At 38.3% G+C, this 26,845-nt stretch overlaps 1 protein-coding gene across 1 annotated transcript; it reads right to left on the reverse strand.

Annotated features, from left to right (window-relative positions):
- Positions 1–3,350: 3,350 nt before the first annotated feature.
- LOC149640880 (uncharacterized) lies at positions 3,351–4,265 on the reverse strand. The gene has a single exon (XM_089850528.1). The coding sequence runs from the start codon at positions 4,263–4,265 to the stop codon at positions 3,351–3,353; it is 915 nt and encodes a 304-aa protein (XP_089706654.1).
- Positions 4,266–26,845: the final 22,580 nt, after the last annotated feature.

Here is a 26,845-nt window from a genome sequence, read left to right on the forward strand (position 1 = left end):
CTCTCCCCCCCCATTCCTTCATATTCCCAATATATACAGTTTTACAATCACCAGTGGTTCCAGTGTATGGGTCATCTGAGCCGTCGCAACACACTCAGCCAATATTATCATATAGTTCGAGACCTTTTCACATTAGTGAACGGTACATGACTCTCCGGACTTGCCCGCCAACATTAATAACCTAAAACTATAAAACATTCGTGTACATGAATGATTACGGTTGTGGCCTGACACTCGCTAGCGCCTGAAGGACCGATAACTCAGTGTAATCGGTGTACATTTGTAAGTGAGTGGACCATTTTGGAAATTACATACAGATAATTAAAACACAGGGGTGATACCACCATTGAGGTCTTCTCTCTCTCTTGCCTAGAAGCACCGCTATAGGCAGTGAGATTTGACTAGCCTCTTGCCTGTAGTGAACTTTGGCACAGTCTGGCGGTGACCCTTGGTGTGAGGGAGAATACCCCAATGGTGGCCTCGCCCCTGTGTGTTTTCCGAAATGGTCTTTATGCGTACTAAAAGGATTACACGTTGTAACGGCCACCGCCAGATGGCGCTAGGTACCGTTGTGACCCGAACTTTGACCCCGCACGTACACTAGTATTTAGTATATAAAGCCCGGTCAACCTTTAGTTAAGGGCAGTTAAGCGGCGGCATGGATTAGGAGCAGTTAGCGGGGTCCGGGTCACGGATCAGGACAACACATCCCCATACGGATAAGGGAGTTTTATGTTATGAATAAAGGATATACTAATTTACATAAAGTATTCTTTAATTATTATCTATTGGCCTTAATAGCACGATGTATGCTCTACCTCGCGAAATAGCTTAAAAGTACGGATTGTAGGATTTGGCTCGTTACATTTGGTGGCCCATGGGGGGAACGTCACTAAGCCTCGGCGAACGTAATTACCTCTCTCAATTGTAGCTTTAATCTTTCTTCGTTTTACCGTACCGTACTCTACCGTAATTGCCGTCCGTCTAGCTAAGCCTAGTTTGGGTCTAACTCGCCTACTCCCCTTACGTTCGAGGGCCGATTCCCGCGTGGCCCGTGTTCATCCACTAGCTATTGACGTTTCACTTGCGGGATGCAACGCAGTACACACCTCCTCATACTGGGCGAAGAATGACTATGACGACGGAACCTGCATTATTGGGCGAGGAATCCTATAACGTTATGGGATTAAGTATTCTCATGATGTTCGTCCTTGCGATACGTCAGGTCCTTACGTGTCAATCCCTCAACGTACTGGAAGAATTGAGGAAACTGTGGGAAAGCTATGCCCCCGTCCCGATTCCAACGGAAGCCGTAGGATCGATCTCAGGTCCGGGGGAATGCCCGTACTGTCACCATGTCCTCAATCCTTCAACAGTGGGCGCCGTGTCTACAGGAATATTGAGCCCCACTGCCTTAGCCAGTGAACCAACGGCTCAACCGACAGACCAGCCACTTCTAACGACGGTGCCAGACAATGGAAGTTTAGCCTCAAGGAAGCCGATCGAGTCTCCGAAAAAGGACGTGAGTACGAAACCTAGTGTTTTACATGCACCTTCCGCACCTAAACAAGCAGCAAGTTTCCTGCGCAAACAACTCCGGGTCGTTTTGGAGGAGTATCACCGGTCCCTCTCATCAATGGTGTCTAATGCATCGGAACTCCTGGGAAAGTCAGCTTTTTCCGACATTGGAGGATTTCGTCAGCATCATCGAGACCGAATACCTTACCACAACCTGAACCGCCGGAGGAGTTACCGACATCGCAGGCTCCGGAATGCAGAACCACGGAAGGACTTGTATTCCAGGGGTCCGTTACCCTCCTTCGAAGGGGGACCGAGTCAAGCGCCTTGTAAGCGGAGTCGACAACGGCGGTGTGTTTCTCTAGCGCCGACCAAGAAACCGACGCGTTATACGCAAGCCCGAAATACGATTACGACGAGTCGCATAGTATCCCAAGCGTTACAGGCTCGAGGAGAGACGTTGGAGTCAATACGAATATGGATGTCAACCAATTTTTAACTCAAATACTATACTAAATTTTAAATTCTAAACTAGTTTTGTTACTTAATGCAATTATATTTTGTTATATATATTATCATTAACCTTAAAAGTATTTATGTATACTTATCCTATGGGAATGTGTTGGGGGGAATATGTAACGGCCACCGCCAGATGGCGCTAGGTACCGTTGTGACCCGAACTTTGACCCCGCACGTACACTAGTATTTAGTATATAAAGCCCGGTCAACCTTTAGTTAAGGGCAGTTAAGCGGCGGCATGGATTAGGAGCAGTTAGCGGGGTCCGGGTCACGGATCAGGACAACACATCCCCATACGGATAAGGGAGTTTTATGTTATGAATAAAGGATATACTAATTTACGTAAAGTATTCTTTAATTATTATCTATTGGCCTTAATAGCACGATGTATGCTCTACCTCGCGAAATAGCTTAAAAGTACGGATTGTAGGATTTGGCTCGTTACAACGTAATACGTAACCGGTGTACAAGTAGCGCCAACAATGTAGAAAGGGGTGGTGACGTTTCAAATGAAGACTGAATTATGACCAAGAAATTCTAAAGCACGGAGAGGGAAATTGCAGTGCAATATTTTCTTTATAGAGGCGACAATAGAAATGTAGCATTTCGTTATACGAAATTAAATGTATAAATTAGTGCAACACCCTTGTTTGGAATCCACTATTAAATATTTACATTTTCCTTTCGAATTATGTCAAAGTTCACCTGCTCTTTTAAGAAAGTCAGTAGAATATTTCAAATATTCTATATTGACACCTCAATACGTCCTCCCTTCAAAATAATTAATTTCATGATAAAATGTTTTCGGAAAATGTAATTGTTCTTGAAAAAGCGTAGATATGTAATTTTTTAAATTAATTTAGAGGGAATGGATCGATTAACAGTAAAATCAGTTGATTGAATTTAATACTGATTAAGGATTAAATGGATAAAAATAACTAAAACAATTGCAATATCTGAAACTTCAGTCAAATGATAAACCTCACACATATCGTTTGTTTTTTCGGCCTTGGTCCAAACCAAGACGTTTTTTTATAATATTCTTTGACTCTATCATTATTATACATCTTTGTTCGTATCAAAATTATCGTGACTTGGCAAGCGCAGGTCCCTCGACCATAAACGATTTAGTGAATATCCCTTCGATTATTTTAAAACCGGCAACGATTTATTTATTTATTTATTTATTTATTATACAAGACAATTGCCCACAGAGCCAGCTGAGTGGCTTAAGCGTGAGCAGTGATAATAACATGCGTTTCCAATGAGAGATAATAGAATATATATATACATTTTTAAAGAGAACAATTAAGTTAAGATACAATTGGAATGGAGGGCCTGCTATAGGGGGAGGCAAGTATGGCGAAACAAACGATCAAGAAACTAAGCTGAGGTAAAGACTTAAAATACTCGGATAATTTACGGCGAAATTGGGACTTATTGGTAATAGTAACGAGATCAGGGGGTAAAGAGTTCCAGTCATCAATGACGGCAGTAGTAAAATGAGTTTGACGATAGGTAGTTAGAGCCCTAGGCTTAAATAATTTGTGAGAGTGACCACGGGTGCGAGTGCTTGAATTACGGGTAAAATAGTCGGAGAAGGCGGAGGCAAGGTGACCATGAATAAAGTCGTGAACGAGGCAGAGATTATTAATTTTGAGGCGGGTGGCGACAGGGTCAAGGTGTAGTAATGAGAGCCTGAGCGGGGCTGGGCGATTGCAGATTTGATTGGGGAGCTTCGAGTACGCATTTTGAGCCAATTGTAGTGTGCGAAGGTCAGTAGAGAGGTGGGGTGACCAAATTGGGGAGCAAAAGTCAAATATAGGGAGAACAAGGGAAGAATAAAGCGTTTGTATTAGGGGTAAGGAGCGGAAATGAAGATTGCGTCGCATCAGGCCCGTGATGCTCCGCACCCGTTTAGCTACCTTTGAGCAGTGGGCTGACATTTTAAGCAGGGGGTCTATAAGGACGCCCAGATCGCTTTCGCAGGTGGACATAGATATAGCCTCATTATTTATCGTGTAATCAAATAGTGGATTTTTACGGCCAAGGTGGAGAATCTTGCATTTCGCAGTGTTAAATGTTAGCCCTTGAACCCTACCCCAATGGACAACCGCATCGAGGTCGCGTTGGAGGGCTGCGCTGTCTGCTGAATTATCGATGAGATGGTAGAGTTTGGCATCATCAGCAAATAGGACTAAGGAAGAGCTAGCAACAACTGAAGGCATTGAGTTAATAAGCACATTGAAAAGTAATGGTCCTAAAATGGAGCCCTGTGGGACCCCTTTTTCAATGCACTGCCAATCAGTCGTGAATCCGTGGAGAACTACGCGCTGCTTGCGGCCAGTGAGGTATTGGGAAAGCCACTTGAGAGCTCGCCCACGACACCAGCATCGTAGAGGGCCGATAGGAGGGCGCTATAGGGAATAGAATCGAAGGCTTTACTGAAGTCTAAGTAAAGAACGTCGACTGAGCGGCCCGCATCGAGCCATTGCGTCCAGTCGTTAGTGACATGGAGCAGGTTCGTTAAGCACGAGCGATGAGGTAGGAAACCATGCTGGGCGTGTGAGAAGAAATCTTTTCCTACTAGGTAGGAACGGAACTGTTCGTGGACGAGACTCTCACATAGTTTAGATACCTGATTGAGGGTGCTAATGCGACGATAGTTAGACGGGTCAGCGCGCGAGCCCTTTTTGTGAATTGGTGTTAAGTTAGCCTCCTTCCACATGGAAGGGACAGTGCACAATGTAAAGGATTGTGAAATGAGGAGATATATCGGCAGGGCTAAAATTGGGGCAAGGGATTTTAAGAGTTAGGGGTGGAGGCCATCAGAACCTGGGGATTTATTAACATTTAAATGGGACAAAAGGCGTTGAATATCGGCAGGGTCGCAAGTGAATTGGCTAATAGTTAGTGGCGGTATAACAGCGGGGATGGTGGTAACAGAGATAAATTAATTAATTAATTAATAATTGAAAATGTTGTTTTAAAAATCCGAAACAAATTTGAGACTTCACATTTAATTGAAACGAACCAGGAAAAAATAAAACATGGCACTAAGATTTTCAGCTGAGAGTCTCCCTTTAAACCAAAATGTGATTTACTACAGATTTCAATTTAACAGAAAGACATCAAGAACACGAAAATATTTCTACTTCTTTATACGATATCTAGATAAATCGCATTATTTTCACTAAAAGCAAAAAACATGAAAAACCATTGGCTCAAAGGTCCCCGTAAAGGGTTTAAAAATCCAAAATTAGACACAAAATGGTGTAAATTTTAAATTTCAAATAAAAGGTTTTTTTGAATAATAATATACACGACAATTTAATATACACACGAATTGAATGGGCATTTTCCCTTTTTTCCTCTATCATGCCATAGCCCAGTCGATCACGCGCATCACGACGCAAGCTGCTGCCGCTATAAAAGCAAGCGCGTGGGCTATGCTCATGCTTATGGTCTGTTGGAAGAAATAATATAAAAGTAAGGAATGGAAACTTTTCCTGATCCCTGCCTTCCGCAGTATAACAAAAACACCTGAAGACCCAAAAGGATTCAAGAATTAAGGATTTTTGGAAACTGCCTTCCAATAAACTGTGGTTGCTACATTCCTACCGCCTTGTTAGCGCCACGTTTTCTTACTGGAAGTTGTTATCCAAACCAAACCCTGACCTACCGACTCCATTCCTTTCTTTTAACTTCTTTGGTTGGAAACTACGTACTACACATCGTGGGAAATATTTGCCATTATAGATATACTAAAAACATAAAGCTCCAGATTCACAGTGCTGGATTTTGCTTAACGAAAAGATGCGGGACAAATAGCAGACACCCACTATTTTATGGTGAAGATCAGTGTACTGTATATTATAATAAGTTTCAGATAATTTAATGACAATCGAAAATTGCATAAAGCCAATGCTACGGTACTTAACGAATATAGACCGATATCAAAAGGGGCGTCAAAGGGGACCGCAGTCCTCAGTAGAATGATAGAGAGATAGATCCGGTGAGAAAGAGGGTACACTCTGTCTGCTTAAACCCCCTTTTTAAATCGGTCTGTGGAACATAAGTTTAAAACGTCGCGCTTGCGCCGAGAGAAACATATAGCGATTTCCACTGACTGCACTAGAGCACTCTAAGTGCACTCTCGGCGCGTTTTCGTCCGCCACTGGGAACACGAGTGCAACACTCGCCCAGAATCGCGTTTTCCACTGACCCCAAAAACTGCCCGAGAATTGCTCTTTCGTGCTCTGAAAAATTCGACGGAGCGACGGTGCTCGAGTATGACGTAATAAAATTAAAATGGCGGACCATGGGGTATCTCATAGAAGACAGGCTCTCGCTTATGCTTATTTATTTCTGGAATCATCTTCTTAAAGTTCTGAAGATGAAGAATACGAGGTTTTATCATTACTTTAAAGATATTACGCCTCTTCCTAAAATCAATAATTATATCAGAGACGTTGTCGATCATTATTCAAAATAGATTTTTTGAAAATTAATTGAAATGTTAATTTTATTAATTGGTTTCGGCCCATTTGCGTCAAGATATACACACTTTATTGCAATTTCGTCTCCGGCGCCAATTTTGATTATTCAGAGCGCGCTCTGACCTCTCGATCGTGTTCCACTGACGAAACTATTCTCTCCAAAACTCGCTGAGGGCAGTTACGTCATCCTGACACTGAGAGCACTCTTTGGAGCAGTCAGTGGAAATCGCTAATAAACTAGCTTCAGTCTCAACTCAGAAGGTCGGGACGGGGGGAGGCAGAAGGGCTATAAACTCGTCTCGTTTGCTCACCGTAACGCGCGCCAGAGAAAAAATGAATTGTGGAAGCTAAAAATTGGGAGTTTTCTCATGCAAAGAGAAATATCAATCCAGCTTGAATCCCTTTTCACTCCCGCATTAATATTTAGAATTTTTTTATAGCCAAAAATAGAATTTTTGTCTATATTATATAATATAGCCAAAAATAGAATTTTTGTCTATATTATATAATATAGCTTAACGGATTGATATTCGAATCAAGAATTAAATTTGTACAGAACTATTTTTTAAAAGAAAGGTTTTTTATGCATTTCCACAATTAAATAGGTTAGAGCACAGGGATTTTCTATTTATGCTGAATCCGAAATCGTAATTTTAATCACTTTGAAGCTTAACATTACGAGGTGGATAGTTTTTTGCGAGTTAGACGTTTTTGTTGTAAAATTTCGAATCATAGTGAATGCTTGAACTACGCAATTAAAACCAAATTTCTCGAATTGATTAAACTTATATTCTAATTGTAATACAGTAATAATTTCTATATTCTGTGCCTTTGTGGGTTTGAAAAAGTGTCGCCAAGGATTTTCTATATGTACAGTTTTTTTTAAGGACTACGAAGAAAACCTCGTTTTTGTATAATATATTTCAATATTTATAATATAATACACTCTAAAGAATGACAAAGGTTAGAAGGATATATTTACGAAAGGCATCGTTAATTAAACTTAAAATAGGGTTTTTAACAACTTCCTCTTATATTAAATTATTCAAAGAGCCCATTTCAATGCTAATTTTTTACTTCCTTAAGAAAGTGCAAAGTGTTCCAATGGTTTGTTATTCATATTTTTTTATTTAGGATGTAGCTAGATATTATATATTGCACTTAAAAAATCATAAATTTGATAAATACCTGTTTAATTTATATTTAGAGTAAATTCTATTTTGTGTTTCTTTGATTTATTACATCTACAATATTTTAATTCCAACAATTTTTGACTTATCGTGACTTACACTTTTTGCATCTCCTTAATTTATTAGAATTAAAAATAAATCCAAATTTTTATACCCGAGATGGGCATTGTTCGTCTTTTTTCTTTTAATGAATATTAAAAACCTTCCGCAACTAAACGCAAAAAAATGATTAGAATTTTTGATATATACCTGTTTAATAAAAATCCCATATTTTGTCCAATTGTGAATATTTACACCTGTTTTACAGCTTTGGTCCCATTGAACCGAATTCCCATTCGACAGAACGGCTTTTTTGTGGTGTCCCATTCGACCGAACTTAGCCAAAAGGTGCGATTTTATTATAGTCCCATTGGACCGAAATTCTATTGAACTGGAAGAAGACATACTGTGTGGCTTTGCATTAAATATATTTTTAATTAATAGGAAAATCTTTTGAAAAAGGTGGTAGCTAATTAAAAAGAGAATATTTTGGAAAAGGTGGTAAATAATTAAAAGGAGAATATCTTGGAAAATGTGGCAGCTAATTAGCAGGAGAATGTTTTGGAAAAGGTGGCAGCTAATTAATAGGAGAATGTTTTGGAAAAGGTGGTAGCTAATTAAAAAGAGAATATTTTGGAAAAGGCGGTAGCTAATTAAAAGGAGAATATTTTGGAAAATGTGGCAGCTAATTAGGAGGAGAATGTTTTGGAAAAGATTGCAGCAAAATTAATAGTAGAAGATTTTGGAAAAGGTGGCAGCTAATTAATAGGAAAATCTTTTGGAAAAGGTGGCAGCTAATTAATAGGAGAATGTTTTGGAAAAGGTGGTAGCTAATTAAAAGGAGCATATTTTGGAAAAGGTGTCAACGAATTATTGGAACCTGACCTAACCTAACCTAACCTGACCTGACCTGACCTGACCTAACCTAACCTAACCTAACCCGACCTAACCTAACATGACCTAACCTGACCTGACCTGACCTAACCCAACCCAACCCAACCTAAGCTAACCTAACCTAACCCACCCGAAACCAAAATATTAAAATTTTAATTTAAAACTTAAAGACATTGATGGAACTACCATTAAGACTGTACTTCATTTTAAGCACAATTTGTTTACTAATTCTATATATCTCTTGCCTTGAAAGGAAAGAAAGCGAGCGATTTAATTAGTATCACGAAACATTCACTTTTAATATTATTAACATACCTTTCGGAGATTCGAACCAACAACCTATCGCTTCGCAGTCCAACATCGTATCCAATACACCACCGAATCGCTGACGGCTTCAGTGTTTCAAGTTATATTCATGTATTTTTTAGGGGAATATTCGGACGATTGGGATTTCGGTCCATCGGGAATATAGCCATTGGGCTGGAAATCTAAAATCATTGCGGGATATTCGGACGATTGGGATTTCGGTCCATCGGGAATATAGCCATTTTCAGGGCCGGATTAAGAAGATTTTCGCCCGGGGGCAGTGGCTCGATGGGCGCCCCCTCCCTTGGCCTCATAATTTATAAAAACCAGCTAGAAATTTTAACAATTTTGTTTTTATTAGAAATATAGGGAGCTAACAGTTCTGACCCTGAAACGTCACACCCTTCTATCTCTTACTGGACTTTCATCCCCCCTAACGGTTGGAAACAGTATTCTACGCGCAAAAATGCCAACCAGAGGGCGGCTGCGTGACGTCAGGTTATCTCTTCCCCCTAGCCAGCTGTTAGCTCCCTATTGTAATTTTGTTAAGTGAAAAGTATCCCTATGCATGGTTGATACTCACTCATACGATCAATTTTAGTTGAATAAGTGACTAATAAATTTAAAAATATTAAGCAAAAAGTGACTAAATAAGGGCAAATTAAGCTATAAAATAAGGGCACTTTAAATGAAATGTTTTCAGACATGACCGATTTTCATAATTATTTTCAGTAGTTAAAGATATTTTAAATGTCGGTGCCGTAATTAAGCCCAATCTATGGGCTTAGATATTTCCAGTCAAAGGAAAGGTCCAATCATAAAATTTCTACGGCGAAATTGAATTAAACCATTTTGGAGCACAGCTCAGAATGCAAAGTAATTGATGTCGTTTTAAATCAAAACTAAAACATTCATTTGAATTGGATTGATTATAAATATTAAGCTAAATATTTGGGTTTGATCAACTGTAATCTCGCTGTTTTTGCGTTTAAACCGTCATACAGTCAAATATATTACGTTTAACCTTGTGGTCGAGAAGATAAATAACACCGAAAGACTCAAAAATCCAAAAAAAGTGACAAATAGTAACTAATTTTTGGAAAAGTGACTTTAAGTACCCGAATTTGAAAAAAGTGACTTAGTATCAGCCCTGCCTATGTCTTTGAATAGGCTTTTCTAGATTTAGACTCGGAAAATCTATTTATCGTCTCCTCCCAACTAATTTGGTGTAATAAATTGGTCTCGATATCTAATATACCTATTTAAAAACGAAAAACAGTCCCGTAATCATTCAAAACTAACGTCATGTTTTTGAGTTTTTCGAAAATTTAATAAAACAATCGCTCAGATTTGGGTATCACCAGACATCTTGGGCGCCCCTATTTTGCTGGCGCCCGGGGGCAGGTGCCCCCTCTGACCCCCCCCTTAATCCGGCCCTGGCCATTGGGCTGGAAATCTAAAATCCTTGCGGGATATTCGGTCGAATGGGATTTCGGTCCATTGGGATTTCTGTTGAAAGGAACGATACCGTTTTGCAGACCCTTCTTCCAATAGATTTTTATATTTTTGCTTTAGATAAAAATTGGATAATTTCCGGTGGTATCGTATAACACATTAAAAGAGCCTCGAATATCAAAACTTGCAGAGGTTAACGGTAATAGTTAGTATAGGGCGCTGTAGGTTAGCTGTGGCAAAGGGGCTAGCCATCACCCCTCTATGCGTTGTAAAGGGACCCACCTGTAAATAAGCCAAAGGCTTAGTGTGGAAATCCTTTCGTAGACAAAGCTTAGATTACTATTATTATTATCTATCTCTTTTATTGAAATGCATAATACATCTCATTTTTCTTTAACTTTAAACTTTTATTTCCGTTTTCAAATGGTTTTTCATTATTTACTTACTGATGAATATTAGTAGTTAGGGCCGGATTAAGGGGGGGGGGCAAGGGAGCACTGGCCCCCGGGCGCAAGGCTTGTTGGGGCGCATTGAGTTTAACTATTCCCCCTTAGGGACATTTGCTGTTCCGTTTATACCGACTTAAAGGGGCGCACACTATCTCGGCCCCGGGTGCAAAATTGCTTAATCCGGCCCTTTTAGTAGTCATTGTAAGTAAATAAAATCAATTTTCGATATATCCCTGTCGAATTGTAATTTTAATATCACCCATTTTACACTATTTTTCAGGTGAATTGTAAACTTCGTATGGTGTCGTATCTAAAATTTCTAATATATACTTTTTTAATTGAAAATTATAATTTACACCATTTTGTGTCTAATTTTGGATTTTCACATCCTTTGTGGGGACCCTTGAACATACGGTTTTTCATGTTTTTTTTGCTTTAGTTGGAAATAATACCATTCCTTAAGGTTTCGTATAACGCAGTAGCAATAGCTTTGTATTTTTGATGTCTACCTGTTTAATTGAAATTTGTGATAAATAAAATTGGAGTTCAAATTTGACTTACTACATCCGCTGTGGGGACCCTTTTTCCCCTTTATTATTGTCCTTGTGGATGAATAATAGTAAACTTCGTAAGGTATGGTGTCTAAAAGTTTTGATATATACCTTTTTAATTGAATATTATAATTTACACCATTTTGTGTCTAATTTTGGATTTCTAAATCCTTTACGGTGACCTTTGACCCAACGATTTTTCATGTTTTTTGCTTTAGGTGAAAATAATGCGATTTTTAGAGATATCGTATAACGAAGTTGAAATAGCTTCGTTCTTTTGATATCTTCCCGTTTAATTAATATTTGTGATAAATAAAATTTTCTGTTTAAATTTGACTTACTACATCCGCTATGAGGACCTTTTTTAACGCTTTTTCATTATTTTTCTTTTGGTTGAATAATAGTAAACTTGGTTAGTTGTCGTAACTAAGATTTTTGATATATAATGCATTATATATAAGGGCAGTGCGAGCCTTAATTTTTTGGTTTTCGAGCTACATGTTCAAATGCTGGTTTCGGGCTTTTATCGCGCCTTAAGTTTCTATGGCGAGCCTTAACGACTTTCAATTTTAGCTCTTAATTTTCAATGCTACAGTTTTATACATTCAATTACTTTCCTTAGAAAAGAACACTATTAAGTCGTAAATATAACAGATAGACTTTTTAGACTATAAATACACTTGAATCCTAATATCACTTATTAAAAGTACTTACGTGAACAGACAATCGCATTGATAATTCAATTCAATCGTATTTTTCTATACCCAAAACGGGCCAAAAGTAAAAGTAAAAATAAAACTCCAATTATTTTATATTTTTTTCTATGCACAAAAGTGGAAGTACTATTTACACCAGTCAAATGTGGGCTTGCAAAAAGGATACGAGCCTTACCAAAAAAACCAGAATAATTTTCTTCTTCGCTACGCTTGGGCTATCAGGCAGTAATAGTGCAGCAATGAATCCAATATATATATAACAAGACGGCCCAAGGGCTCGTAATAGTAGCCATATCGTTCGAGTGAATAGCCCCTCTATACCCTACCCTAATGAGTGGATAACCCCCTCTATACCTTACCCTAATGAGTGAATAGCGCTATCTTTTACTATGCTTAAATGATTTACCGTGCATAAAATCAGAGTGAATAGCCCCTCGATTCCCCACTCTAAACAGTGATTAAATTATAACCGTATAAATATACTTATGCTGTAATTCTAACATTCCGGCGAATCGAAGAACAGATAATTTTTAGTGATAATCCCCTCGATGAGTTTACAACATAGACTTATGCCGATGCACACTTATCGCATCTTATAAATTTCTAACAAGGACTTATGCCCAGAAACTTTTGAAAGAGAAAGTTTAGTTATAGTGATCACGCATTTTAGTGATTATCCCCTCGAATTACCTTTAGCAATGCTAAAATGATCAAACGCATAGCGCTCATTTAACACTATGTTAGCTCTATCTAAACCCACATTTGAATTAACCGCCAAAACGTTCCAGTCAAATATAACATAGATGACGATAGCTACCGAACGAGAACGAAACACATGAGGAGCGCGGTAGAAAAATCGTTATCTATTTAATTAGCACATACATAAAAAGAAAATAAATATAAAAACCCCAAACATACAATTCCATAAGTATCCGACCCCACAGATAAAAATTCAAAAGTTTCCGACCCCTCAGATTAAGAGGTACCCCACCCCATATCACCCCGACATTTTAGAGATAAAAATAAATAATAAAAAACTCGGAGTTTCTATCAAGTCTCTATGGTTTAGTGGTTAGAACGTTTGTCTACTACGCCATCGACCCGGGTTCGATTCCCGGGTCTGACCTGAAAAAATTTTAATTATAATTAAATCTCTAACCGAGCCCAGTAACCCCTATGGGTGGGTTGTGGTAATATAAAGTTCCTTTTAAGCTAAAATCTGACGATAACGAAGCGACAACCCCGGGCACTACTACTACTACTCAAACTAAGAGCCTATCGTATACTACGATATGGCTAAAAAAACTGCAACTCGGTAACCAGCTGGCTAAAATATAGCAGAATCGGGGTCAGCGCTGCCTCTGCTAATTGAAGTCCAGTTGAAGCCCTCTCACTGACTATTGCCCGTACGAAAATGTTCTATGAAATTTCCATAAAAATATATAAAATTCAATAGAGTGTAGTGCGTAAGGGGCTCTATTCCAATTGATATTTCTATTGACTTATCTATAAACTTTCTATATCTTCATTTTATAGATTTTATATAAAACAGAAACCATGCGTTTTTCTGTAAGTGTTATGTTAATATTCTCTAAGCATATTTTATAGAAATTTTATAAATTATTTTAACTTCCAACTTTCCACAACTTTCTATACGAGTTTTGCTAATTTTCTATTAAAGTTTTCAGAAAATCTTGTAAAGGCGTTTGAATTGTGATTCTACTGTTTTCTACAATACCTTAATGGAAAGTCTATAGAATATATATACAGGGTGTTTCTGGAAAGTCTGGCACAAATTAACAGGCACGTTCCTTGGGTCAAAAGGAGTTCGAAAGGTCCTATGACGTTTTGGGGTAAAGCGCTCCGTTGCGACGTTATGGGCTCTCAAAAGTAGGCCGAAAAACAAGATTTTGCAGAATTATAGCACTAGTATTGTGGTTTTGACCCAATTGTTTTCGATTATTGAGCATAAGGCAATGATCGAAATAAGTTCAAACCTAGTGGAAGACCGTGTACGAGTTAAACGGCCAAAAGCGTTAATCCCTTTGTTTTTATTAATGATTGTAATTAAAGGTAAGGAAAGTAGATATCGGTTACTTGTTTGTTAAGATGTACTGGTAACTGACCAGTCTTTTAGTCTTTATTTCAATTAGACACATTACTTTTACAATAATTCGAATCGAACCCCATTACTTGTACAATAATTCGAATCGAACCCCATTACTTGTACAATAATTCGAATCGAACCCCATTACTTGTACAATAATTCGAATTGAACCCCATTACTTGTACAATAATTCGAACGAAACCCAATTACATTGTTCTACAAAAATTGTTCAAAATGGGCACCATCAACGTTTAAGCAAACTTGCGCGCTTCGTTTGAAAGATTCACGAACACGTTCGAAGATTCCTGGCGTGTTACGGATGCTATCACATCCATCAATTATCCTTTGTCGTAAGTCTTTGACATCACGAACTTCACTTCGGTATACCAAGTCCTTGAGATGGCCCCAAAGAAAAAAAAATCGCATGGGTTGAGATCGGGAGATCTTGTTGGCCACGTAACAGTTCCGCCTCGACTTATCCACCTGCGGGGAAAACGCAACAACGCGACATCAAGATATGCTCTAACTTGAAGACTAAAATGGGGCGGTGCGCCATCTTGCATGAACCGCATTATTTGTCGCAGTCGTAAAGGTACGTCTTCTAAGGGCTCCGGTAAATTGTCACGCAGAAAGGTCAAGTACGCCTCCCCATTTAGCCTCGGTTGCAAAAAGTAAGGCCCAATTAAATGATCTCCTACAATTCCGCACCAGACGTTCAAACTAAACTGAACTTGATGTTTCATGACAGTGGTCGCGTGCGGGTTTTGTTGCTTCCACTCGTGATAGTTATGTAAATTTAGTATCCCGTCACGCGAGAAGTTGGCCTCGTTGGAAACTAGCAAAGTACGCGGAAAGTCTAAGTCATTTACCCGTGCCACAAACCACTGAAATCGACCCGTCTCGGATAATCAGCTTCGTTTAAAGCTTGTACCTTTAGCAAATGGTATGGGTGGAACTGATGTCCTCGAAGGATTTTCCAGACGAGTACATGGTTAACGCACAATTGCCGCCCGACGTTCCTGGTACTGGTTGTTGGATCATCTTCGAAAATTGTCAAAACGCTGTCCTCTACATCCTCGGGAACAATCACAGCACGAGGTTCATGTTCCGACGGTTAAAGTTTCCCAGTTTCTCTCAAGCGTCTGTCGACTGCCGTAAAAGTTTGTCGATTGGGAACTTGTCGTTGAGGAAAGTGCTCCTGGCACAAGCGCCGAGCTTCCACCGCATTTCCCCGAGCCAGTCCATTTATAAGATAGATATCTGAGTACTTTGCATTCGTGAAGTAGACCATGATTAGTTCCAGATAAGCTTCCAAATGTGCGCGTACGCCATGAAGCATGTTAAGGTACACACATTTAAGCCGTCTGTAAAAAACCAGCAACTGCTGACGTTGAAAACTACCCTAATGTTTAGACCAACACAGCATAATTTGTTTTAAACGGAGGTGGATAGGTCGAGGCGGAACTGTTGCGTGGCCAGCAAGATCTCCCGATCTTAACCCATGCGATTTTTTTCTTTGGGGCCATCTCAAGGACTTGGTATACCGAAGTGAAGTTCGCGATGTCGAAGACTTGCGACAAAGCATAATTGATGGATGTGATAGCATCCGTAACACTTGTTGGTAAATCTTTCAAACGACGCGCGCAACTTTGCTTAAACGTTGATGATGCCCATTTTCAACAATTTTTGTAGAACAATGTAATTGGGTTTCATTCGAATTATTGTACAAGAAATGGGGTTCGATTCGAATTATTGTAAAAGTAATGGGGTTCGATTCGAATTATTGTAAAATTAATAGAATCGATTCGATTTATTGTAAAATTTAAGGGGTTCATTCGAATTATTGTAAAAGTAATGTGTCTAATTGAAATAAAGAATAAAAGACTGGTCAGTTACCAGTACATCTGAACAAACAAGTAACCGATATCTGAGCTACTTTCCTTACCTTTAATTACAATCATTAATAAAAACAAAGGGATTAACGCTTTTGGCCGTTTAACACGTTCACGGTCTTCCACTAGGTTTGAACTCATTTCGATCATTGCCTTATGCTCAATAATCGAAAACAATTGGGTCAAAACCACAATACTAGTGCTATAATTCTGCAAAATCTCCTTGTTTTACGGCCTACTTTTGAGAGCCCATAACGTCGCAACGGAGCGCTTTACCCCAAAACGTCATAGGACCTTTCGGACTCCTTTTGACCCAAGGAACGTGCCTGTTAATTTGTGCCAGACTTTCCAGAAACCCCCTGTATATTGTACAATTTATACAGTTTCTAAACATAAATTTATAATATGATTTACTTTTCTACTTAATGATCGCTCCAGCCCACTTTCAGTTCGCTACACACTGTAGAAACTAGAGGTCTAAACATGGTCTCTTCATTGTTTAAACTAAAACATCATACCAGTAATAGTTTAAATTTCGGTGTATTATGGTTTGAAAATTGATTCAGTTAAAATAAACCATAAATGGTTTGTCCATAAAGCTAGATTAAACCAACAATGTTCTGGATTTAGACATGGAACCGTTATGTTCTACTATCAGACCCTTTAACTAACGTTCTGCTTTCAGAATATGATTCAGAAATGTACCGATTTTAAACTATATCTCGTTAATTTTCCGTCTTTAAACCATATTCTGTTAATGTTCTAATAATAGAGGTAAAGTTTAAATGTTCTAGAATGAGAATGAAAAATTTACTATTCTGATATCAGAATTAAAGTCTAAACGTTCAAACACCACCTATGATAACTTTCTAATAAGGTGTCACACCCCGAAGCTCTTTCTACTGCCAGTTCACTTAAGGAGAATAATCCTTACTATAAACCAAAGGTGGGCAAATTTGCGAATCTCCTGGGCTTCAACTGCACCCCTTGGTTTTATTCCTTTAATTTCAAAGAATGCAATTGAAGATGTTAGAACCTTCCCTATTACGCTCGATTATTAGAAACGCCCACTTATGCGTACGTTGTCGCTAATTCGTTGATGCGATGTTGGCTTTAGAGATCTGGTATAGCGTTGTTAGGGGGGGAGTAATTAGTTTTTTTGAAGATAAATCAGACGAGTTAGGCACCTTCGTTTAAAAAACTAATCGTCATACTTTGACTTCTCGATGCAATTCGGAATAGTTTCGAATTCTATACGGGGTAGCTAAACTTCCAGGGGTTTACATTCGACCTCGCGATGCGGACTGAATAAAATAGTACGGTGGGGTTCAAACTTGATGTCTGATTTTACTTTATAGACTGGGAACTCTACTTGGTGATTCTGTTTCTACCAGCACAACTAATTGAATCATGGTCACGATTAACAGTTAGTCGCTAAATGTAGCACACATGAAACACATTTGTGAACGATTTTATATAGTTATGATCGGTTTTACTCAACAGTTAGGTTGACATTGACAAATATATATATTGAAACGAAAACTCATTTTTTTAGCTGTTGGTAGTAAATGAACTAACTAATGCGTTTAAGTGCAGCTCAGCATAGTCGTTTGCGTACAAATCCTCGTTCGAAAGTCGAACCAATAGACCATTCCTTTAATTCCACAGGAAAATCAAACAGCACAGGGGATTGACCGCCATATTAGGCTAGTTCCCTCGGGCCAAGAAGTACCACAAGCGGTAGTGCGAGTTTACTAGCCTCCACCTGGCGTTAACTCTTCGCGCGAGGGAACTCTCATAATATGGCCGCCATTCCCCTGTGCGTTGGTAATTAATGGAAGGGTCTATTACAAAACATGACAATTGGGCTTTCCGCTAAAGCGTATGATCGTGGTTGGCCAACTTGTTGGCCTACCACGCATACACCTAATAAGTTCGGTGTTTTTTGTCATGGGGCACGGTTCACGTGTTTTTGGGGGGGGAGGATTTTCTAGCAGTATTTTCGGGTTTCGGATTAGCGTGTAATCGGATTCGCGAATTTAAATCAGAGTTTGCCGAACTACCACAAGCGTAATTGCTAACCGGACTCCGGAGAGTTTTGCCCTCACTTGAGGTATGTTTTTTATTTATTATATCTTAGGTGGCACCTACGCGTTTTTAGATTTAGTTTATTTGATACACTTTGCTGTCTTATCTCTTGTTATTAAACGTGTTAGACGACATTTGATATGTGGTCTTTACATTCGAGAAGTTAGTGATTTCTTGGTAAGCCGCAATATTTCATTTCCAAATATAATACGTTATTTTTACTATACTAAGAATAGGATATGTATGCTATAAGTTTCAGCCTGGAAGGCTTACTAACATACAAAGTGTGCAAAGATACAATACCTAGTTCCGGTGAACTGTCGGTATTGGTCGGTTTTCTGTTCAACGGTTGACTTCTTAAGTGTGCTTGCTCCTATTATACTAATACTATACTGTCACTGTTTCTGGCAAATCTGACACAAACTAACAGGCGTGTTCTTTGGGTAAAAATGCGTAAAAAAGGACTATGACCTTTTGGACTAAACTGTTCCTTAGTTATGGGCGCGTAACAATGACAGTTGTCAGAATTGTGAAACAAATTTTCGTGGATTTTTTATAAAAGTGGTTTCGATTGTTTAGCATGGGTTAATGACCTAATAACGTTAACATCTAGTAGCAAACCGTGAACGTCTTTATAGGTTCGCTAAACTCAATCCGTTTCTGTGTTAATAGTTTAAACTAATCAGAAGTTAATGTGTGTAGCTCAGGCGAGAGGCAAGGCATCTTCGATAGTGTTTTCCAAAGCCGTGCAGGTTTGCTTAAATGTTGATGGCACATTTTTGTAACAGTTAAAGTTTATATAAGTATGGTCTTACGATATCTTGTAATTACAATATGGAAGTTACCAATTAATCTGAAGAAAACGTAACTGACGTTTGAGCTACTTGAGATTAGAAAAAACCATTAATAGAAAGTAATTAACATTACCGGACCTTCTATGTCATTCACTATTGTCTAACGTATGTCTAATATTTACTTATGGTAAATAATCAAAAACAATTCCGTTATAGACACAATACTAATTTCACAATTATGATCAACCTTTTTTTTGGTGGTATGAATTTGAGAGGCCATAAGAGGAAACGGACCGCTTTAGCCCTAAAGGTTACAAGACTATTTGGACCCCTTTTAACCCAAAGAACAAGCCTATTAATTTTTGCCAGGCTTTCTAGAAATACCTTGTCCAATTGGGCTAACGAATGAACATTTTCTACATATTAATACAGAAATTTAAACGTTTATTACTGGTATTTAATCCTTTAATGAAGAGACAGTTTCAGTACTACTGTATTTAATCAATACCCTACAACTTGTGTTTCGTGATTACACGGTAAATATGTAATAGCATGGATAAAGAATGCGCGTGCGGAAATTTGTTTTCACGCTATAGGATCGGCAACTCCCTATCTCGAACGACAGCTTATTCTGTATATACTCTGTTACAACATCGGTTGTCAGCACGCGTAAAGCTAGGTCTCTATTTAACGTAGCTTTGTACGTGCTGTCAAGAGACAAAAAACTTCAGGATCTTCAGGATTTAAAGTATCCGCGAGTTTTTTAGCTCGAGTGCACGAACCTCTAGGCCTTAGTTTCAAATACGTGTAGTAGGCTGTAGGCAATTTCACACGTATTTGAAACTAAGGCCTAGAGGTCCGTGCACTCGAGCTAAAAAACTCGTGGGCATTTTAAATCCTGAAGATCCTGAAGTTTTTTGTCTCTTGTCAGCACATACAAAGCTACGTTACATAGAGACCTAGCTTTGCGCGTGCTGACAACCGATGTTGTAACAGAGTATAAACAGAATAAGCTGTCGTCGGAGATAGGGAGTTGCCTATCCTGTAGAGTGAAAACAAATTTCCTAACGCGCATTCTTTATCCATGGTAATAGCATGTGTGGAAATCGTTAAGCTGAAATACGAAGTTTACAGACTAGAAGCATAAGTTCATATGATATGCTCCATAACTCAGTCACTGGTTACTGAGAGATGGTCATGAATTGACGTATAGATTCTCGTAAAGCGACGCCCGGTGAGACGCTGCCAAAGGCTTTGTAGAGACTAAATAGGGTGATGGACTGCAAAACCGAGTGTAGTGAATTCTCGCTTGTCGTTCTCGACCTAACTCTTAGTGAGTCTCTAGAATTACCAATACTTATGGAACATATCGTATAAACTTATGCTAGAAGTATATTAGTATCGTATAAACTTATGCTAGAAGTATATTAGTATCGTATAAACTTATGCTAGAAGTATATTAGTATCGTATAAACTTATGCTAGAAGTATAGTAGTATCGTATAAACTTATGCTAGAAGTATAGTAGTATCGTATAAACTTATGCTAGAAGTATATTAGTATCGTATAAACTTATGCTAGAAGTATATTAGTATCGTATAAACCTATGCTAGAAGTATATTAGTATCGTATAAACTTATGCTAGAAGTATATTAGTATCGTATAAACTTATGCTAGAAGTATATTAGTATCGTATAAACTTATGCTAGAAGTAAATTAGTATCGTATAAACTTATGCTTGAAGTATTAGTACCGTTTTTGACAAGGAGGTCAGACTATTAGTGTGCAAAGTGCGTCGGGTTAAGGACTACGCAAATAGCCTCCTTGTCTAAAGATGGATTCTTTTAGGATTAGGCATAATTTTATATTTGGGCTGAAAATTCTAGATTCTGCGCGATTCTATTAGCCTATGTCTCTGCTGCTTAAATTCAAATGCTCTCAATTAACAGAGATGCGATTTCATATTTAACATACGCAAACACAGGATGACTACTTGAGCTGTGCAGACGTTGGAACGTAGTTAAGAATGGAAAATAGAACTGAATCTAGTTCTGAGACGTCTGGCGACATTATTCAGGCGTTGTCGTCTGAAGTTGTACTAAGAATTGATAGAACCTTCTTGGAACGATTTAAGAGAGGCAAATTTGGAACTGGTAATCTTCAAGAACATTTCATATACAATGGAAACATTGTGGAAAATGGACAAATAACAAAGAAAGTGTTTATGCAATGCAAGCACTGCAATAAAACCTATCATTCTTCAGTTGCTTATAATTTTCGCCGACATGTTGAGGTAATTTGTTTTGGAAATTTAGCGTGTCCTCTTTAGTGTATAATTATATAGTGTAACTATAGTCCGTCCAACGAAAGAAGAAACACGAGTAATACGTGTGAACGTATTTCTCAGGTCTCTTCTTCCGTTGGACGGACTATATAACAAATTCAATTCAGTTGTAAGTTGTTCATCGTTAGAATGCGTAACTAATCACTAGTCTCTTGCACATTAATGACACAAAAATATTACATCACAGACAAGTCACTCGTCCAATCAATTAGTTCGAGAAACTGCGCCGAAAAAAAGGATAGCGGAAGAGAAGTTCTTAGCAGTTAAGATTCCTCCCAGCAAAAAAGCAAAGAAGGTGGAAGATACATCGGAGGAGCAAAATATATTTAAGGACTTGTTACTAGATCTGATATCCATTGATGGTTTGCCGTTTTCTGTCGTGGAAGGATGGGCGTTCAAACAAATGATTTCACATCTTGGACCACATCTGAATCTGATAAGTAGACGCGAATTGACACGTGCGCTTGAGAAGAAATCAGAAGCGGTTAAACCTAAGTTACGAGAATTGTTTCACGAGGCAGATCCCAATAGCATTAATTTGACAATAGACATCTGGAGCAGTCGCTTAAGGGAGCCTACTTTAGGTATAAGCATTTGTTAATAATATAGAAGCTCCCTATGCGTTACTCACATAAATATGAGTAACTTAGCTAGCGATTACGTTTCTTACAACATCGTGTGGGAAAGGGGAGACAAAAGCGTACAGAGGTTGAAAGCAATTGACACGGCTAATAAAACCTAGTAAAAAAGTCAGTCCTCAAGGAAGTGGAAAGTCGAAATCGCTGGATACGTTATTTTATCTGGTCCCAGTAACTCATAAGGAGCTAGTTTATTATTGAGTCAAGGTATGAACATTGTGAGTTAGATATCTAATAACGTTTCCGTCTTTATAGGTATTAGAGCTCAATTTATAGACAAGGAATGGTTGAAAAGAAATGTCCTTATTGCGTTTGAGCACTTTCCTGAGGCACATACGGGAGAATTTATTCTGCAACGTTTGTTGGATACTCTTGCCAGAGTTGGAATTGAACCAGCAGATGTAAGAATAGTCCAGTCCTAGCTAAGGTTTCTTCAACTATACTTAATCGAGTTAGATGTATCTAGCGTATTTGAAATAGCCATGAGACGCGTGTTTTTAAATTAGAAATTTCGAAGTGGATTCACTCTTTAGATACCTTCAGCGCTGTCGCGCCAAGTATAGGGGAGAAATCTTTACCACATTTCTAACCAAAGGTCTAATACAGTATCACTGTTAAAACTTCAACGTATATTCAGGTGTATTCAGTATGCGCGGATAATGCAACAAATATTGAGAAAGCTTTGAGTCTTGCTGATATTTTTCAAGACGAGTGGCTTTTGTGGACCCCGGAAGATGAGAAGATAAATGAAGAAATAACCGCTAATGACGAAGACGTTAGTGACTCTGAAGCGGAAGTAAATGAGATCGAACCGTGTGATATAGATGTTAATTTACGAGAAGTTCATCTTGATGAAGGTAATGTCTACCTCATAATTACTTAGCCGTGCATTTCCTTAAACATGTATTTCGTATGTGATTTATATGTAAAATGAACAGCCTGGGGTCCGTGGGACTTAATCTTCCAAAAGCCTCATGTCCCAGTAGCTCCCGATATGTCCGATGCCCATGAAAGTGTCATTCCAACACCGTCTTCCGAGAGCAAACACGCAGAATTAGCTGAGAGTGAGACATCACAAAGTAGAGAGCCATCGAATGCCTTGAAGACTAAGAGAACGATCGAACGAAAGAAAAAATGTGGACCAGAAGGTGAAGTTTCTCGAAATGGGAAATCAGAAGCAATTATTGAACACAAAAGACTGAAATTAACTTCAAGTCAAAAAGATCGCTTCCACAATTTACCAAAGCGAGGACAAAACGTGACCCCAACGTTAAACACACAGTCCACTTATGAGCAGTCAAACCCTGAAAAGTCGATCATAGATTCATTACAACCAGAGCAATCAAAGAACCAAAAATCAAATACGTCATCAACTCCCAGCTCTGATTGGCCGTTTTTGGTTGAAGATTCTGATAACACTTCTTTACGAGATCGTACTCCATGGAACTGGATAAGAGGGCGTTGTATAGCACACTCGATCCAGTTATGTACTAACGCCGCGATGAAAGTTGGTGGCAACAGTAGTGAAATGATTAAGTTCATATCGCTCGCAAACAAGATTATAAAGTTCTTCCGGAAATCACCAAAGTGGACTGCTAAGCTTAGAACACTGACAATGGGTCGTGATGTACTTTTGCCTGGTACAACTCGGTGGAATAGTTTATATTATGCAATTGAACGATTGAACGAGGTTGGTTATGTGAGTGCAGGAGAGACTTGTCGCATATTTCTAACACTACATGTTTTTCCTAGGAGGGGATGCTTGACGCAATAAGAAAAGTTCTTATCGAAGCGAAATTAAGTAATAAAGCTGGAATTGACGCCACCCTTTTGTGTCTTCCATACAGCGTAGAATCATATTCTTTAGAGTTTTTAGCCCTGTTTAAACCAATGAAAGACGCTACACAAAAAATTCAAGGAGATGGTCCAACTGCATGTGATGCTATTTCAGTGTTAATGGAAGCTTTTATGGAAGTAAGGGACTGCGAAACGGAGATGTTTGTAGAAGAGAAGGAGAAACTGCTCCTCGAAATGGCTGCAAGATTCAGTGGGACGTTGAATTCAGACAGTTTTCTGGTTGCCGCATTTCTGGACCCTTCGCAGAAGCTTCTGATGTTTCAAAGTTTGTCATTAATTGCGGTGTTTCACACTTGAAAATTAAGAAGGAACATAATCGATCAGTTAAAATATACATAACAATGTTAGGATGACTCACCAAAACTTCCTCATTAATTTATAATTTATTTTCAAAGTTGTTATTCTAGCTAGCTAAGCCCATGTCCATTTTGCGAGTAAGTTTGAATAAGTTTAATTTCACGAGACATAGGAGTTTTCTGGTTGCCGCATTTCTGGACCCTTCGCAGAAGCTTCTGATGTTTCAAAGTTTGTCATTAATTGCGGTGTTTCACACTTGAAAATTAAGAAGGAACATAATCGATCAGTTAAAATATACATAACAATGTTAGGATGACTCACCAAAACTTCCTCATTAATTTATAATTTATTTTCAAAGTTGTTATTCTAGCTAGCTAAGCCCATGTCCATTTTGCGAGTAAGTTTGAATAAGTTTAATTTCACGAGACATAGGAGTTTCCCACGAGAAATCGGTGACATTTTAATAAAGGCAAGCACAATTATTATGCCACTTATGGGTCGTGGAAAATGCCTTGTCTCATCAAATTATACATATGTAACTTTGTATGCAAAATGGCATTAGGCTTAGCGAGCTGAAATCACAACTTTGAAATTTAATTACTAATTATGGAGAATGTTTTGGTGAGGTATATTTGTATGCATATTTTAACACCCTTGATCGACTAAAAGTAACTTGTTGTACTACTTCCATATCTGTTTAAATGGTTAGTCCCTTTCTTTCAGAACTATTTTCTGAACCCAGTTGGAAATATAAATATCCTGAATTTCGTACGCCAACTGAAGAAGAAGCCCTTAGAATTATAAAGTCATATCTTCCTGATGATGTTCCTTCGACGAATGTCGACAAATCTACTCCTAAAGGGCGTTTTACGTATTTAAAATCGAAGTTGTCAAACGAAGCCTCTACCTCAGGCTCACCTTTGATTAGTAACCGATTGAAAAGCGAATTAGATTCGTATCTAGGAGCTGCAGTTCCATCGCAAATGGAAGAAGAAGACACGACGATGACTGCTTTGGATTATTGGCGTTCCCACCACAAATCGTTTCCTAAATTGGCGAAAATAGCCAAACGATTCTTAGGAATACCAGCAACTAGCTGCGATGTAGAACGCATGTTTTCAATTGCTGGTAGTCTGAAACGAGCTCGAAGAGCTAAACTTTCACTCCAACATCTTAACGATGTTTTGTTGTACAGGGAATACAGAAAAATTCAAATTTGTGAGAGGTATGGAGAAATATTGTAAATATATTAATAATACATGGTTTCATAACAGTGTGTTGATCGATTACAGTGTAACGGGGAGCAGTCTGCATGTCTAAGGACGCCCATGCAAATCAAATGTATATATTGACAATATCTTTGTCTGAAAAAATAAAGGAGCATTTAAAAATGTGTTTTTGCGTACAATTATTTTCTATGAATATTAAAAGATTCTTTCAAAACATATTATAAAATGATTGTATATGTGAAACCAAGAATGTATACATAAATACTAACGAATAAATGTGCATCAATATGAATATGGTTAAAGGACTTTAAATATAGTAGTCAAATCTAAGGAATAGAGCATAATATTTTGTTAGGCGGCAATCCATGTAATGAAGGATGACTCAAACATAATTTAAACAAGCAACTACAGCACCAGTAGAAAAGGCAAATTAAATTACACTAAATGATATATTTTTGTACGTTAGAAATTAAAAAATGGTTTCAGCCCTTTACTTAATTAGAACATGGTCTGTTTATAATTGTTTAGGTATATTTTGAGTGGATTCGAAATAAATTTAAAAACTATCATAACCTATTATTGGAGATCGGGATTTTCTATTTAAAGGGACATTGTCAGTTCACTACTAGAACCATCACAATTGAGAAGAGATGTAACAGTTACTGACCATCATGAATTGCATCACTCGCTTGACATCTAAACATTTTGTTCTTTAAAGGTTCACCAAAACCAGGCTTAATTGAATCAGTGTAGCGAATATGAATTCCTCACTCTTGTTAATCCTATCTTGCATCTCGAGCGTGATTTAAAAACCCCTTGAGGTTGAGCTTTCTTTCAAGACTTTTGAAGCCTTGATTGAATAGAGAAAGCGAGGCTCGCGAGTACAAACCGCACTGCGCAAACAGAGCCAATCGTAATCATAAACTGGTTTGCTTGAGTACGATGACTTTCATGATAACGATTTATACTTTCAAAATACTCTGCTTCGAACTTTTGATTTCAAGCTGGTGTTTTAGACTCGACTTGCTTACTGATTGAGAAGTCGATTATTACTTAAGCCAGTCGTTAGATCAGATTCAATAATTGTATTTAACTTTTTGCATTATTTGTGTTTCTATTTACAATGGAAAGTCACAAGAAGAAACAAATCTCGAATTTGCCCACCTTTGCTATAAACCCAGTGCCCGGTTAAGATGGGATGGATGAATGTAATGAAAACTTGTCTGTTCTGCAGGATTCTTAGGGCACTGCAGTATTCCTTGTAACAATGAATTACATTAAGTAATACACGTTGGTACAAGTGCACTTAAACATGCAATAAACCAAAGTGGCTAAAGACCACTGACAGGTATCTCCACCCAAACTGCAGTCTACTTACAGACCACTGAAGCCCCATTGGAAGCACCGTTATAGTTGTTCTATCCCTTTCAGGGCCCTCATGTAAACGAAAAGACGCAAGATCAC

This window comes from Phalangium opilio, unplaced genomic scaffold (genome assembly GCF_054372755.1).
Source record: "Phalangium opilio isolate 3A_F unplaced genomic scaffold, DU_Popi_V2 ptg000092l_1, whole genome shotgun sequence".
Lineage (NCBI taxonomy): Eukaryota > Metazoa > Arthropoda > Arachnida > Opiliones > Phalangiidae > Phalangium > Phalangium opilio.